This window comes from Lissotriton vulgaris, chromosome 11 (genome assembly GCF_964263255.1).
Source record: "Lissotriton vulgaris chromosome 11, aLisVul1.2, whole genome shotgun sequence".
In the NCBI taxonomy this organism is placed as follows: domain Eukaryota; kingdom Metazoa; phylum Chordata; class Amphibia; order Caudata; family Salamandridae; genus Lissotriton; species Lissotriton vulgaris.
The window spans coordinates 855,853,411-855,869,711 of NC_141699.1; the positions used below are offsets into that span (position 1 = coordinate 855,853,411).

General features: G+C 45.0%; 1 protein-coding gene across 3 annotated transcripts in view; it reads left to right on the plus strand.

Annotated features, from left to right (window-relative positions):
• YEATS2 (YEATS domain containing 2) overlaps window positions 1–16,301 on the plus strand; it is a 1,498,478-nt gene that overhangs the window by 110,730 nt on the left and 1,371,447 nt on the right. For all 3 annotated transcript variants that reach the window (XM_086943990.1, XM_086943991.1, XM_086943992.1), the window contains exon 2: window positions 14,181–14,291. In XM_086943990.1, the coding sequence (XP_086800116.1) occupies window positions 14,192–14,291 (100 nt within the window). In that variant the 5' untranslated portion in view covers window positions 14,181–14,191. The remainder of the gene's footprint in view (window positions 1–14,180; window positions 14,292–16,301) is intronic.

Sequence of the window (16,301 nt, forward strand, 5' to 3'; positions counted from 1 at the left end):
GTTACATCAATCAATGATATGGGACGGTAACACTGGGGATTGTCTCTATTCCCCTTTTTAAAAATGGGAACTAGCGTTGCCAATGACCAGGAACGTGGAAGGCCGGTTGCAACGGCCGCATTTAGTACTCTAGTAAGAATATGGGCCCACAATTCTACATTGCTTGAGTAAAGGTCTGGTGGGATGCCGTCTGGGCCTGGGGCTTTATTTTTGTTAGACCTTTGATACCCATTACAATTTCATCTAATGTGAATTCGATTAACACAACCCACGGGCAGCCCTTCCCATCATCCTGTTTGTTCACTGCAGTATGATTATATAAACTTTTAAGTCCCCAATCATTTTTATACACTTTTTTTATTAAGGTTTTGCTGTGGGTTTAAACAACACAAAAATAATACAGCAGTATAAAGGCATAACAGCACAAATATGTAATGATGGTGGTCACAAAGTTTATGCAGGAAAATAATAGATACACGATGGAGCAAATATGGGAAAGCATCCCCAAGCCTGGGCCAACCAGGCCAGCTCCCCAAGGCCCGGGGGCCATGTACCCAACAAAGAGACGAAGAAAGGGCTAGATACAGCACCTCGGGTGTGGGTGGGCAAGGGGGGCCCAGGAAGGGGGATGGCCGAAAAAAAAGTTTCACCATAAGATTATGTATCCTGTGAACACAAGACGCATTTCATCCATGCACTCCTTTTCAACCTTTCATAAACTTTCGTGCAAATCTTTCTTTGATGTTGAATAATTCATTTATTTCTCATTTTGTTCAAAGCATGTCATTATATTCATGACTGTTCAACATATTCCATGTCTCAGAAACATTTTTTCACATTGTTAGTGTTGCCCAATGCATTTCAAGCGTAACGCCCTTCCTCAGGGGACTTCATAAACTCTAGAAACATTAATCATAAGTCACAATCAGTATCCAAAAAGAATAATCTCTGAATAGAAACACGCTGTTACATCAACATGATACATCAGTGATAACCCACATGCTGTAGTCAAACTGATAAAGTTCGTAAAAACACTCATAGGTGCTTTTTATAAAAAATGATGAATAAGGTGCTCATGTCCAAGTGGTGAAAAGACAGAAAATAATAAAGACCCAGTAACTGGGTACTGACCTTAATGCATGGAATTTTTCATTCAAGATGTTTAGCTGCAATAAGGCAAATGAAATCTGAGTGTAAATACATAACGTGACACAAATGTCTCGTTTCTGTGTTATAAAATATGCCCATAGCGTCTTACCGGGGTACTGGAACCGTGGAGTTTCCCTCGCTAATCTCGGCGTGCAGCGCTCTATACGGGAGCGCTCTATGGTATATGGATCAAACGCTGTGTGTTACTAAGGTTACCGTGCGTAAGCGGGTGACGCTCTATGTACTCTATGGTAGTGGACGGCGCTGAGGAAAACAGAGTGTGTTTGTGAAAGTAAACAAGAAAGACGGACTGTATCGCTGCCCGAAAACTCGGGTGCATGTAGATATAAGTGTAGAAATGTAAATAAGGACTGTTATTATCTCGGCCCAGCCACTTACTGCGCAGAGAAACCTACTGGATAGACCACTTATGCACCCTTCAGCCGAAAGGGCTCAATGAAAGATTGGATTTTCATTGTTATTTATAATATGGACAGGTTTTGAAATTTTATGCATTTCAGCTCGTATTATAGACTGAACCAGTCACAGGACAATGTGAAGTATGATATTTTTGCGTACGTTTTGCTATGCACATACAACATGTTTATTACGTGTAAACATCACTTTTTTACAGACATATCCCCACATGTATGTTTCCTTATTTACATTTCTACACTTATATCTACATGCACCCGAGTTTTCGGGCAGCGATACAGTCCGTCTTTCTTGTTTACTTTCACAAAACGAACTTTATCAGTTTGACTACAGCATGTGGGTTATCACTGATGTATCATGTTGATGTAACAGCGTGTTTATATTCAGAGATTATTCTTTTTGGATACTGATTGTGACTTCTGATTAATGTTTCTAGAGTTTATGAAGTCCCCTGAGGAAGGGCGTTAAGCTTGAAATGCATTGGGCAACACTAACAATGTGAAAAAATGTTTCTGAGACATGGAATATGTTGAACAGTCATGAATATAATGACATGCTTTGAACAAAATGAGAAATAAATGAATTATTCAACATCAAAGAAAGATTTGCACGAAAGTTTATGAAAGGTTGAAAAGGAGTGCATGGATGAAATGCGTCTTGTGTTCACAGGATACATAATCTTATGGTGATATATCTAGATCTTGGAAGCCCAGCAAGATCACCATCCATTGCACCAACGACAGTATTACACTAGTTTAACAACCAATTCAAAACAACTACCCAGGAGTGCGGGACCCATAACAAATCATTCGCGAAAAAAAAGTTTACCAGGAATACTCCTATACATGAGGTGGGGACGAGCGCCCCAATAGGGGTGGGGTGAGGGGCAGCAGTGAGAAGCAATTGTCCTCAAGCGGATGGGGCATCAAAGGTTGAGGGGGACCCGGACTGCTGGTTCAGTAATTTAGAAAGCAAGGCTACCCAACCCAGGGCCAGTGGATGCTGTCAAGCCCCCTTTGCTTCCTCCCTATGCAGTGCCAAAGCCCCAGCCTTTCACCCTTTTGAAAAGTGCCCGCCAGTGAGCCAAAGAGGGAGGAGTGGGACTTCCAGTGGGCGTGATGACTTTCTTAGCTAATATAAAGGCCGAATCAAGGAAACTGGTAGCAGCCCTGCGGTTCCTGGGGTTAGAAAAGATGCCCAAGGTGCCCAGCTCCCAGGAGAAAAGGTTTGGGATGCCCGTGAGGTGCTTCCAATCCAACTCTGATAACAATCTCACCAAGTGACCTGGCACCCTTGCTCTTTTAAGGTGGGCTGTCCGATTTTTGGATGAGGAGGTTTTATGGAGGGCCTGAATAACCAGTTCAAAGGGCTACCAAACACCTGCAGAACCCATAAAGTGAAAGTATTACAACAGACTCTTTCCTGGTCGCTAAGGGTGCTTTGTCCACCGTTCCCCAGTGCAGGCCGCTTGGAAGTGCCTCTTCACATAACAACTATATTGGAGCATGGTGTCAGCAGAGGCAGTGCTCAAAATTCATGGACAGCTAAGAAAGGTGAGAGCACTCTAGGAACTGAAAAGAAATCCTGACTAAAAGACAGTCTGAGATGAGGTGGGGACTAGCGTGGCACAACTTCGCCTCTAACATCTGTGTGCACTGACTCAACATCCTATCCTATGCCAACGACACCCAGTTCATATTCTTGCTCTCTGAGAAGATGCCAAACACCTGGACCAATTTTTCTGCCTGCATGACCGAAATCACCAGATGGATGAAAACAATTCTTCAAGCTCAAAACAGATATAGTAATCTTCGGCAAAGACACCTCACTCTGGGACTCCACCTGTTGGCTGCCAAACTCTGACCCACCCACCTCACAGCAACTCATGCAAAGAACCTAGGTATAGTAATCTACAACAAATTCCACACAACCGTTCAAGTGAACGCATTCCCCATCTCCTGCTTTTACGAACTCAAGAAGATCTTCATATGGCTCCCCACCAACGCTCGTAGAACCGTTAGTCAAGTCCTCAACACTAGCAACATGCTCTATGCTGGAATTAACACTCGACTGACCAGAAGACTCCAGAGCATACAACACTCAGCGACCAGGCTCACCCTCAAGCTCCCATCCTGCTCACACATCAGCCTGCACTTTAAAGAGTTCCATTGGCTCACAATCTACAAATGAGTATTCTTCAAACTCTTAAATCAAAACTGTGGACGGAAGAGCAAATCTTTAAAGAGGTCCTACTCCTGAGCTCCTCCAAGGATTAGCATCAGAATTATCAATCAATCAAATTCTCTTTATTTTGTTTAGCAAAGCCATAAAAGATACAGCCACACAAATCATGGATAAAACATTGTAAGCAAAAAGGGACATTCAAAAGGCAGAAGAGTGAATTGGGAAATAAAACTTGGCCGAAATTAACATAGTAAGCGGGCATAAGAAAAGGCATAGGAGTTACAATTCCCAATTAAATCATTGTTAAGTTACCGTAAGATTAAATTGCTAGTGTATTGTCAATCAACAGGGGGAGGTTGACTAATGTAGCGCTGTCAGAGAGACCTACTTTGCTTGAAGGGCACTGAGGGTTACGGGGATGCTCTTTCAGAGCTACTGAAACTGGCAATGGCTGTATTTCATTGGCCACTTTCTTAAATACATTTGGAATGTTATCATACCCTGTGGTGGTGGAACCAAAAGGTATATGTGGGTGGAGGGGCTTGGTGGTAGTGGTTTCGGGGGTGGGGGTATCAATGGCTGTGGCCTATAACGTTAAATGCTCCTCACAATCAGCAACAATATTCTCAATGCGGTCTAGTGCACTCACATTATCCCCATGCACCCCTTCTCTCTGTTTCCTGCTCTAGGGCCTGGGATCGTTTCTTGGACCTTTTTTTATGGTTTAAATCTTTTATGGAGTTTTATCAACAAACAATACGTTCCACAGTGTCAGGCTGAGACATAGCCCTCGTGCTTGGACCTTTTTTTAGAGGCACCATCCAACCCAGTCTCAGTCCCCTTCCTTTTCCTCCTATTGGACGATCATACGGTCAGACAGATAGTCAGCAAGTAAAATCAACAGACAATATTACAAAGTATATTGCAAGACAAAATCTGGGGCGGTTATTAGATGAGGGTCAGATACTCGCACAACAATACCTTTGAGCTGGCAGCCTGAGTCCTCGAAGTGGAAATGACTGGGGGGTAGCTCAGCCCAGCCTCCTCCGGGCGATGACTGGTGCAGGACGGGCCCGCCTTTGGCACAGGCTTTGCCAGTGCACGGCCCGCACCACAGGGGTTGAGGCAGCACTTTATGCGCGGTTGGTGACGCCTCCCTCTCACTAGCGACCGCTGAAGGATGAAGCATTGCACCCTGGGGCTTGAGGTCCTCCCCAGGGTGTTATAGCGGTGAGGGTTGGTGGATCGAGAAACGGCGACCAGCAGCGATGATTTTCCCTGTTCTGGGACAGCGGTCCCACCAGAGCGTTTGGGCAACAGGAAGGTGCCCCCCTCTCTCAGCAGCAAAAACAGTGTCAAATATAAGAAGTAGTTAATCTGTCAGGCAGACGCACATATTGGTGCTATAAGGCCGGAGTAAGTGTTGCTGTGAGATCTGTAATTCAGATCATAATACCCACACACACCTGTTTGGGTGTCATGCTTCATCATCGGGCGCTCCTCATCAGGCCGGCGCAACAAGGTTTGACAGGCCTGGTGGCTGCTTTAGCTGAGTTCTTTTGATCTGAGGACGCTGTAAATTTTTGAGTGCAAGTGGGCAATATGAGTGGTGAGTTCTAGTGTACAAAAAGTGGCTTAAAATAGGCACAGGAGCCCATAAGAAACCTATCTATTCAGATATGAGCCCCAGGACTAAGTAAAACCAGTGGGGCTATATTGTGGTCCTCCGGTATCAGGATAGCTTTAGTTACAAGTGGTCAACATGTTTTGTGCAGTCTATGCCCAACCGTCGGGCAGCACTATTGGGGCTGGAGGTCTCCCTGCTACTCTGAATATTAAGGCAGGGCGGAGCAGGGTAGGTGAGATGGCAGTGACCGATCTTCAACCAAGTGTCCCACACTGTGATCGGGACCCTCCAGTCATCCTATGAATTATTAGACGCCCCAAATTGAGGTGGAAGACTTCACCGGCTCCCTACTAGGGGTCACCAGCATATTTAACTAGGTCATCTTCGAGTAGGGGGGAGACATCCAGCCCCATGAGGGGGCACCACTGATCATCAAGTGCCAACCTTACTAGGAGTGCCCAATGATGAAGCATGACACCCCAACAGGTGTGTCAGGGCATTATGATCTGAATTACAGATCTCCCAACTATACTTACTCCAGCCTGATAGCACCAATATGTGTGTCTGCCTGATAATTCTGATACTCTTCAAACTCCTCACGAACACATGCGGAGCCTTACACAACATTTGCCCCATGTATCTCTACATCTGCATAAACTTCTACAAACCTACCACTCACTTCTGCTCAGCTAGACTCCTACTTATACCCCCTTGCAGACGTTGAACCACATTGGCAGTAGTGCCTTCTGCCTTGCTCCTAAAGCCTGGCCCAACCTGAATCTGCAGCTCAGAACCACCTCCTCCGTTCTTGAATTATGCAAGAAACAGAGTACCTGGCTCTTCGCATAGCCCCAACCCTGTGTCGGCCCATGCAGCTTCTCCTTCAGAGCCAGCATACCCTCACAGGTAAGTTGTGCACTATAAAAATAGATATGATATGACATGACATGACAATGCGAGGGCTCCTAACCACCAGAAAGGGTATTTCCTGGACTAGGAGTTTGCGTGTTCACTGGGAATGCTATCTGGGAGAGCTATTTGATTAATGTGCTTCACTACCCTGAAGATAAAATGCTAATGGGGTTTTCGTGGTGCTCAGTTTTCAGTCCAGTTGTAGGTTGGACCTTGGGACTGTGGTAAAAAGCACCTATTGATACATTTGGTTCCCTGCAAACGCTGTGTGCCCCGGGACAGTTTCCACATCCTCTGACTTTCAGGCACAGTATTTTCCTACCCTGTTCTCCAAATCCCCTCCCTTTATAGATCCAGCTCTCCATGAAACTTTGCACCATTTGCAAAGGGATGACTAGTTTAGAGCCTTCTCTTTAAACTCTTATGCTGACTAAAGAACATGGTGTAATTGTTTCTCTGCTTTTCTTTCTAGGAGATTGTTACATACCTCCAACCGCTTTTAGATTTTAAAATTTCACTCCTTCCTTCTGTTATGTTGTATTACTGGATGTTTGTAAGGCGTAGCTTTGGCCATTTACTTCGCCTCTTAGCATTTGTGCAGACATATATCTACGGTAGTGATTCTTTCCTCTGGAATTTCTTGGAAAAGGGTGGGGGATTAAGGAGAAGGGAGCTTCCTTCCTGAATCTGCTGATGGAGTTGGCTTGTTAGAACGGTGTGTTTTTGAGCTTACCAACTATCCTTTCTGAAGGTGGAGAGTGTAGTGGATTATCTGTGCATGGCGGTTTGCAGGTAGGGTTAGGTTTCACAGTCCTCCTCCCAACCTGTGTCCACTATCTGTGCCATGTGTCATTTGGTATTCCTGTGGAGATTTTGCAGTCGGCTGATGAGCTGTACTCAATGACTTTCTGGCTGGAACCGGATATCCTCCTGTTGAATAATTTTTTTGTGGATGAGAGGCAACATAAATTTGATCCAGTTAAAACTGTACAGTCAGATTGCCGAAGTGAGTCTTGTGTTGGTATTCTTTTATTTTCTGTTGTGTTTTGGTATGCACAGAACAGAATCAGCCAACGCGTTTCGCCCAAAGGATGGGTTTCTTCAGGGCAAAAGATTGTTGATGATGCACGTAATTCATCAAAGTTTGGCCATCTGAATCGTAGTGAATAGACGGTCTGTGTTACATTGCGCGAACTCCCGTGTTGGAGAGTGTTCTTTGCCTGGCGCTCCAGGCTTGCAGGCAGAAGGAATACATCCGTACAAGGCTCCTTTTCTCAGATCCAGCATTTCTGACCAAAAGCTCCTTTCTGCCATCAAAGAACACATGACTGAAAATAAAAGAATACCAACACAAGACTCACTTCGTCACTCCGACTGTACAGTTTTAACTTCATCAAATTTATGTTGCCTCTCATCCACAAAAAATTGCTATGTTTTCCATGATCTACTAGCAGCAGGTCATTTGAGGTGGGCAATATATGATAACAATCCCGTGACTAGTCCTGGTGGTGCTGTCCGCTAGAACCCAGCTGCTTGTTCCTATAAAAAATATCCTGCTGTTGATATTCAACTAGATGCTCTGGTCCAGGATTTTGCATTTGTTGCAGGAATGCCACCACCCAAGCACTTTTATATCTGTCTGGTCCACAGTTTATGATTATTTGGGCTTTTGCTCCCCTGCTTTTCTACATTGTCTTCAAACATGTCTGGATTCAAGGTATGTGGCAATCTTGTACTAGAACAGCGAACCCAGATTATCTGTTCAGTTAACATGATCCTCTTGTTTTCCTCCACTGGATACTAAGGAATTACAAGCGTGAAGCCGGTGTTTTCGCTTATGACTGAGTGTTGCATTTGAAGGAATGTGACAGTTGCTATTGGGGAAGGTCCCGATGTTAGACATTGCCGGTTTTCTGCTCTGTCTTCCTTGAATGCTTCCTGCACATTTGCAGCACAGTGTACTCTTTTCTGTCCCTGAGGCTTGCATATTAATCCAGTTGAGTTGCGAGTCAGAAATCGGATTCCTTGCTGCAACAGGGCTCCATTGTGCCAGTTAAACTTTTTTGGGCAATCATTGTTAATCAAAGTGAATATGATGTCCAAGACTTTAACACAGGTTTAATATTACTTAAGAAATACCATGTGTCTTGGCTTATCCGCTGTATACCCTGTTAGAGTCCTCTAATTTCCTCTTTGTTTAGAACTACATGGGTCCACGGCCATTTTAGTTCTTGGATTCTACATAGTGGAAGCAAGCACTTTCGACTTGAAAAAAATATGAATTCGTAAATCAAATCTGTGTGTGCCAGCAGGCTCTTATCGTTCACACCTATATATAATGTTATTATTGCGATCATTATTATAGAATATGCTTTTTTCTTTTGAGTGACCACTTTTGTACTGTAAATCTATGTCCGGACTGGAGGCAAGGATTAATTTTTATCTTCCTTCACATTAATATCATGTCTCAAAACAGCAGCCATTTTACCATTACAGAAAACTCTTTTCCCGTGAACACCAGGGAAAACCTCAACAAGTTATGACTCGTTCTTTATTGTCCATAAGTCAAATCTGCCCCACACGAGTCTTCCCTTCCAAAGCCCCCCTCCTCTCTGGAGTACCTTCGAGTTGAAGCTCCAGAACCCCAGGATGGCATTTCCTCGGGACTCAGAGGCCGAAGCTGGCCCGAGACCCTGGTGCCTGAACTCATCCACTTCCCCACTGCTGGGGAGGTGATTTGGAAATGTTGGATCCGATCGACATTATTTGCCCACAGTCTACGGTGTAGGCCCCAGGCGACAAAGTCGCCTAGTTCATCGCTGGTTGCTTCCGCAAGCCTTTGGAAAAGTAGGCACGAAACTGCCTCAGGGTAGAGTGTCCTTGCCCTGCTCTGGAGGGCAAGGTGGCCCTTACCACCTACATTGATTCTAAAATTGCCACCTTTCTAGCAAAATACATGAAGGATCCAAAAAAAGTTTATAGACGAGCCATGGCGCTCATGCCAAGATAAGTTACTAGATGCCATAGGTCCCATGGCCAAGATCCTAACCCCCAGAGACCGACTACTACTCACAGAAGTTCAGACTTTGTCCACATGGTCCTGATGAGAATCCCACCACCAAAGGTGATTCGAAACACGTCGACCTCCTTTTCAGACTATATAGACAAATCTTATGTCATCATAATATAAATGTTTAAACTTTTGATGGTCTAGTGTTTTGATTAAAACATAACTGTGCTGTTCCATTTATTGGAGGTGTTAGCACCTGCTCCCAAAAATAGGACTAGCGCAGGGCATATACACATCTTTTAGATCGTCCTTCTTCTCCCTTCCCCGCACTACCCTTTGAATTGTGTAGTCTTGTGTATGTTTAAAAGTGCACTTCCTGTTGTCCATTGAATGTTGTGTGTTCCTCCAGAATAATTTTTCCTCTCAACAAGTTTTTGGGACGTCACCCCCAATATCAATAATTTGGTTACAGGGTATATTAGTTGTGAAATATATTTGACTCAGTTGGAGTCATCTGTATGTTGCTTGGTTTTTGATTGATCCTAAAAAAAACAATTTTGATAAAGTTGAAAAATAAAAAGAAAGATATGAAAAAATAAAATAAATGAATAATGTTTTATAAATTAGACTGAAAGAGTGTTCTTTGTAATTGAGGAATTTTTACTCAATTACTTTCAGCTTGAATTCAATGCGCAGTACTGGCATTTTGTTTGTTGAATAAAGATCCTAAACATGGCAAAAGAGGCCAACATTTTAGGAGCCCTATTTTCCCCAGAGGTTCCATCGAATTGGGCGCAGAATGCCATAATTTTTATGGATAATGCAAAATGTGTCTTATAACGGATTGTCGGTGCTCCTCATTAACCTTTGTCCCAACTCATTAAGACATGTCCTCCTCGAAGGTTGGGGCAGTGGCACAAGGGGACCTCATCGGAAACCCTTTTGTCGAGGAACTTGATAGGTTTGCGACAATCTTCACCTCACTGGAAAAGGCAGAATACAATATCAAAAGAATTTTCACCCCGTGGATTTTTCAGGGGGTGGCCGGGGCAGGGGGCTACTAGGTCGGCAGCCCTTCATACCGAACCCCTCCAAGGGACAAGGCTCCGGCTGTAGCCAATAACAAAATAACGAGCGTTTCAGAAACGTTTACCCCAAACCAGGCCAGCGCTTCAGAGATCGAGGTGGATACAGACGACCAGCAGGAGGTGCCAACTCGAACAGTGAGTGTTCTTCCCTCCGCTCCGTTCCGGGGGAAACGCTTGGCAGGGTTCCTCTTGGTTCCTCGCGGCCTGGCCTGGTCCTTCATCACCTCCATCACAAGGCTTTCATATAGAATACTATGACTGCCCTTTTCAGGTTTCACACACTCGTCTCCTTTGTTTCTCCACTCATGACTCAGCGTTTATTGACGAGGGGGTCTTTGTGCTTCTGCACAAAGGAGCCATCTGTCGCTTGGGACTGCATCCTTATGGTTTCTTAAGCAACATCTTTTTGGTCAACAGGTTTGACAGCAGCCGCCGCCCGGTCATCAACCTCCGAGACTTCAGCGAGTGGCTGGTGTATTGTCACTTTAAAATAGAAGGAATTTATCTCCTCTGAGATTTCCTGCTTCCTTTATATTGGATATTGCACCTAGATTTGAAAGAGGCATACCTGTCCATTCCAATTTTCCCTTCCCATCGTGGGTTCCTGCAATTCCAGTGGATCAAAAAGATTTTTGAGTTCACCCCGCTCCGTTTCGACATGTTGTCGGCGCTGTGGTGCTTTACCAAGGTGCTCAAGCCAGCAATAATATTCCTCCGGGCACAGGGTATTCCCATAATTGTCTACCTAGACAACATGTTACTCATGACCCAATGCCCTAGGAAGTTAGTTTCCCAATTTCATATCTCAGTAGATCTCCTGCAAAGCCTGGGGTTTGTGATCAATGAGAAAAGGTCACCCCGCTCTTCCTCCCAAAGGGCAACTTCCTTTTGTTTTGTCGTGGACTCCATGTCTGCATCACTGAGCCTGCATTCTCAGAAGATTTCCAAAATATGGCACAAATTGCATCAGACACTGGCCAGGCCCTACATGTCTCTCCTACAAATTGCTCGCCTGGTGGGCCACCTCTCCACCTCCATCCAGGCAATTATTCTTCCCGCTTCATTACTGGACCTTGCAATGCCTGAAGGCACAACCCCCGCGGACAGGATTGACGTACGTCCAATCAGTACCCCTAACCAGGAGACCACAGAGGAGATCACGTGGTTGGTAAACCATATGGAGGCCTGGAACAGAAGAGCTTTATTTGTTTTGTTCCCGATCTGGTCATTGAATTGGATGACAGCAGATCAGGCTGGGGCGCCCGTTGTGGGGAAATTTCCACAGTAGGAAGTTGGTCATTAGAAGAACAAAGTCTAAACATAAGCTGTCTAGATCTCTTGGCGGGGTCGTTTGCAGTCGGCTGTTGGACCAAAGACAAGATCCAATTATGCGTCTTCCTAAAGATGGACAAGGTCTCGGCAGTGAGAGATATCAGCCACCTGGGAGGTATCAGATCCTGAGTTCTGGCAGACTTGGCGAAGAAGTTCTAAAACTTCTGCCTGGAACATCACATGTTGATCACAGCAGAATGTCTCCCGGGCCAAGCAAATCGGATAGACAATTGGCACTCAAGACACTTCCAAGACTGCAGCCTGTTCTTCAATTTGAGACCGGACCCACATACGGTGGCCATGGACTTGTTTCTCCAGAACTGGAGACAGGAATGGGGCTATATTCACCCCCCTTCTCGATGATCACTTGATCATCGGCTCAGATCCGCCAGCAGGCAGAGCAGGTAGTCATGGTAACTCCCTTGTGGAGATCGTAAGTTTGGTTACCGGTTCTTCTGGAACTTTCTTGGGATTCTCCAATCTGACTCCAACCCACCCGCCACCTATTCTGTTGAATCCGGACCAGGCCCGCATTACCTGGTATGTTCTATCCACTTAATGGTGTGGAGGATTACAGGCAACACTGGTCGCTCTCAGGCCTTTCGCAAATGTCATGGGCGGACAGTACCACCAAGCGATACTGTTCTGCCTGGACGAGATGGATTAATTGGTGTTTACGATGGAGCCTCGATCCTATGGTCACTGATATACTGCAGGTATTGAAATTCCTGTCCAACCTGGCATCCGATGGCATGGTCTACCACTCGGTCAACGCAGTTGAATCTGCCATGTCAGCAGGGCATGCTCCGATAAAGGCACCCGGGTTGGGGAACACCCCTTTGTTTGCCAGATGTTGTGTGGCATCCATCTTTGTTTTCCTTCTGAGCCGCGCTATTCAGTTCTGTGGGATGTAAATTTAGTCCTAAAGCGTTTTCTGTCCTGGCAATCAAACAGGTACCTATCCCCAAAGGAACGTTTGGCCAAATTGGCTTTGCTACCTTGCTTGATTTCCTGTAGGCGGTTCTCTGATTTTCGAGCCTTAGACATTTCTGCGAGAGTGTTTTTGCCAGAAGGGGTGGCCTTTACCGTGTGTCTGCGTGCCAAGTTGAATACTTCTACAATCGCTTACCCAGCATTCTTGGACTCTCCCAAGCTATGTGTTGTGTGTTGCCTGAGGGCATATGAAGAAATGACTCGAGAGGTTCGACCCTTTGGGCGAACGAGAACTACTCATTGCATTAAAAAAGCCATATAAGGCGGTTTCCACACTCACTATTGCTCGGTGGGTCTGTTTGGTCATGCAAGAAGCAGGCATAGACACTAAGAAGTTTGGAGCACATTTTGCCAAGGCAGCTATGGCCTTGAAGGCTTTTTGTTTGGGGGAGAGTCTGGAGGATTTGTTGCGAACAGCAGACTGGTGCTTGGAGTGGACGCTCAAGAGATTCTATTTTAAGCCAGTTGTAGAGGTGGCTCAGTTGGTGGTGAATAAGCTTTGAACTAGCATAATCCTGGTCTTTGGTCTTGACATAGAATGAAAAATTGCCTAACCGAGTGAAGGTAAGTTTCTTTCTGTTAAGGACAATGAGGCGAGGATTATCCCACCCGGCAATGATCCGGATACAGACCCGTATCATAGTAAGTAAGGCTGTTATCCGTACGATTATACAAATGGAATGTTTTGATGTCCTAGTATTAATGTTGTCTGCCTAACAGAAGTGTGCATTACATTGTTACTTATTTGGATGCAGTTCGATTCAGAACGTTTCTGACATGGTGTATCTTTGCAAGAAACAATGGATCGAAACTGAACTTGTGATATGAAATGGATGGCGTGATTTGTGCAAAGAGAGTGAATGCAGGCAGTGAGGAAGGGCTATATGGGACCCTTAGTTATGGACAGTAAAGAAGGACTCCTAACGAGTTCATGTTTTCCCTGATGTTCATGGGGAAAAAAGTTTCTCTGGAATGGTAAAATGGCTGCTGTTTTGAGAAATTATATTAAAGCGAAGGAAGATAAAGCATAATTCTCGCCTCTGTGTCCTTAATGGAATTGAAACTCACCTTCACGTTGTTAGGCAAATTTTCATTCATCTTTACAGTTTATGTTTATAGCTATTTGTATTTACGATGTGAACATGTAGCCACAGTGTTGATGCAGCTTCTGGTGGATGAGCAAGCCACATGAGCTACATGCTGGACTAATTAGATACAGAGGAAAGTGCCAGTATTCAGAGGCAGCTATTAAGTAAAGAAAGGTTACATGTAATCGAACATGGTAGTACACCTAGAATGCCAATTTGTTTCACTTTACCATTTGTGAGCTTGTTGGTGTTTTAATTTCAATGCTTGCTAGGTTTTTGTCCGTGTTTTCCAAGTTCATGTCCCTGTCTAGATGCAGTAAAGTGAGAGCCATGTCACTGACACTGATTTTGTTCCTTAACAGAGCTTCCCAACATGTCTGGAATGAAAAGGGCAATGGAAGATAAGGATCCGGATTATGATGAAATCTCTGTGGCACAGCCAAGTAAACGGCATAAACCTAATGAGCGCACAGGTAATGTGAAGTAAAAAAAAATCTACATAATGTTCAAAACTGGGGGTTAAGCTATCTCTCAATTTCTCATCATCAGGGGAATCTTGCATCAGTTTGTTAGGTTGAGAGCTAATGCCCACCAACAATACTGGTATGGCATGTAAAGTGTCTGTGACCCAAAATAAGGCATTGTTTGGGCTGGTACACTAAAACAAATTAACAGCAAAATCAAAAGCTTTTTGCTTTTCCAGTGATTTGTTACTCTTAAAACGAAACATAATTAATTATAATTGCCTTGAACTTGCATTTTAATTTGTGCTATCTGTTAAATCTTTTCCCCCCTCATATTTCTTTTAATAGGTTGATAGGAATACAACTGTAGAACTTCCCAACTGTCCAACTCCCCCACCCCCCATTCCCATAACAATGAGAAGAAGCATGCCACAGCAGTCACATATCGTTATCCAGTAATACTTAATATTCAGACATATTTATAGGTGCAGTATACAGAAAGTCATCCCTTCAACAATTCCATTTCAATAACGTAATTATCCCGCTACAGGCTCTTGGACTTGTTCCTCTACAGGATCCTCCATTTCCTGCTGTAGACGAACCTCTGGCATGTCCCATTCCATCCTACCCCCTTGTCCCGTTCCAGTTTCCACTAATCTGTGTTGCACCCTACATTCAGCATGCACCCATCTTGCATATTCCCACAGTCATTTTTTGCTGGTGGGTAGTCCATTTGTTATTTACTGAAGGGCCATACATTTCTTCCCTACGCTTAATCCTAACTCTAGGATCTTTTCCCCATATTTAGTGTATTTGGGCCGGGTCACCTAGCCAAGCAGACAGAGCTGTATTGTCGGCTGCAGTGGTAGTCCGATCAGGTCCCCCCAGTGTCTTGATTACTGTCCCCAATAATTCCCTCATCCCCAACAAACACACCCACCACATGTGTATATACGTTCCTACTTCTGTCTTGCATTTGGGATACTGCTAAGATTCAGAAGGATCCACCCTGTGTAACCAGTGCAGTGTAACATAGTCCCTATGCATGCACTTGTAGTGTATCAGTTTCAGCCTCGCATTGTGGGTAACCCTCATGCAGTTGCCCAGTATAGACATGCAGCCGTGATCCCCCAATTCCTCACCTAGATCGTTTTCCCATTGCAACTTCAACGCCTCCACACAGGCGCAATTTTCAGTAACAATAATGCGTATAAGTGCCTTCTCCTCCCTTGTCCAGCAGAGTTTGATTTAGAATGAGTTTCTGGCTCCTGCAGGAACCCCACCAGGCCAGAAAACAGCCCCTAGCCATCACCCTTTTGCCACAGAAGGCCATATATCCGAGGGGGCGCTAGAGAGCCCGAAGCAAAATGGCAACACTTTAGTGCCGCTATGCTGGTTGGGGCTTACATCTGACAATTATCCTGTATCAAACGTCGTCATCCAGTGAAAAGAGACTACGCTAACAGACCCCTGCGTACAAGGAATGCAGCGAAATCGAAGGACCGGTTGCAATATGGCGGCCCACGTGGGCTGTAACCTCAATGTGGCGGCGCGGCAGGAGTGTACAGCTGAATGACCATCGCGCTTGTGGAGAGGGGCTCTGAATGCGTCCTAGTACAGTGGCGCCATGAAATTGTCGGAGTCTTGACAAGTTGGCTAGAAGGTGAGCAATTCAGCGCAGCTAGTGTCTAATTGTGCGGAGGAGAGTGCACGCAATGGGATCGGCAGCACGATAGGTGTGAGAAACAGTGGCGGTGGTGTTGCGAGCTGCCGTCCCTTTACCACGGGCATCGGAGTTTGCGGTGTGTACAGATGCCGTGGGAGTGAACGGACAGTGCAATCTTGCGGCGGAGGAAGGTGTAGCGTTTGTGCCGGTGACACACTTATGTCGGAATGTGCCTAGCTGTTTGTGGACCAGCGCTTAGTGGCAATGTCGAGGGCGCAGACCACAAGTATTGGTCACATTAATATTTAAGCCTGAAATGCGTTATGGCCCGCGGCCGACTTGCAGACATTTGA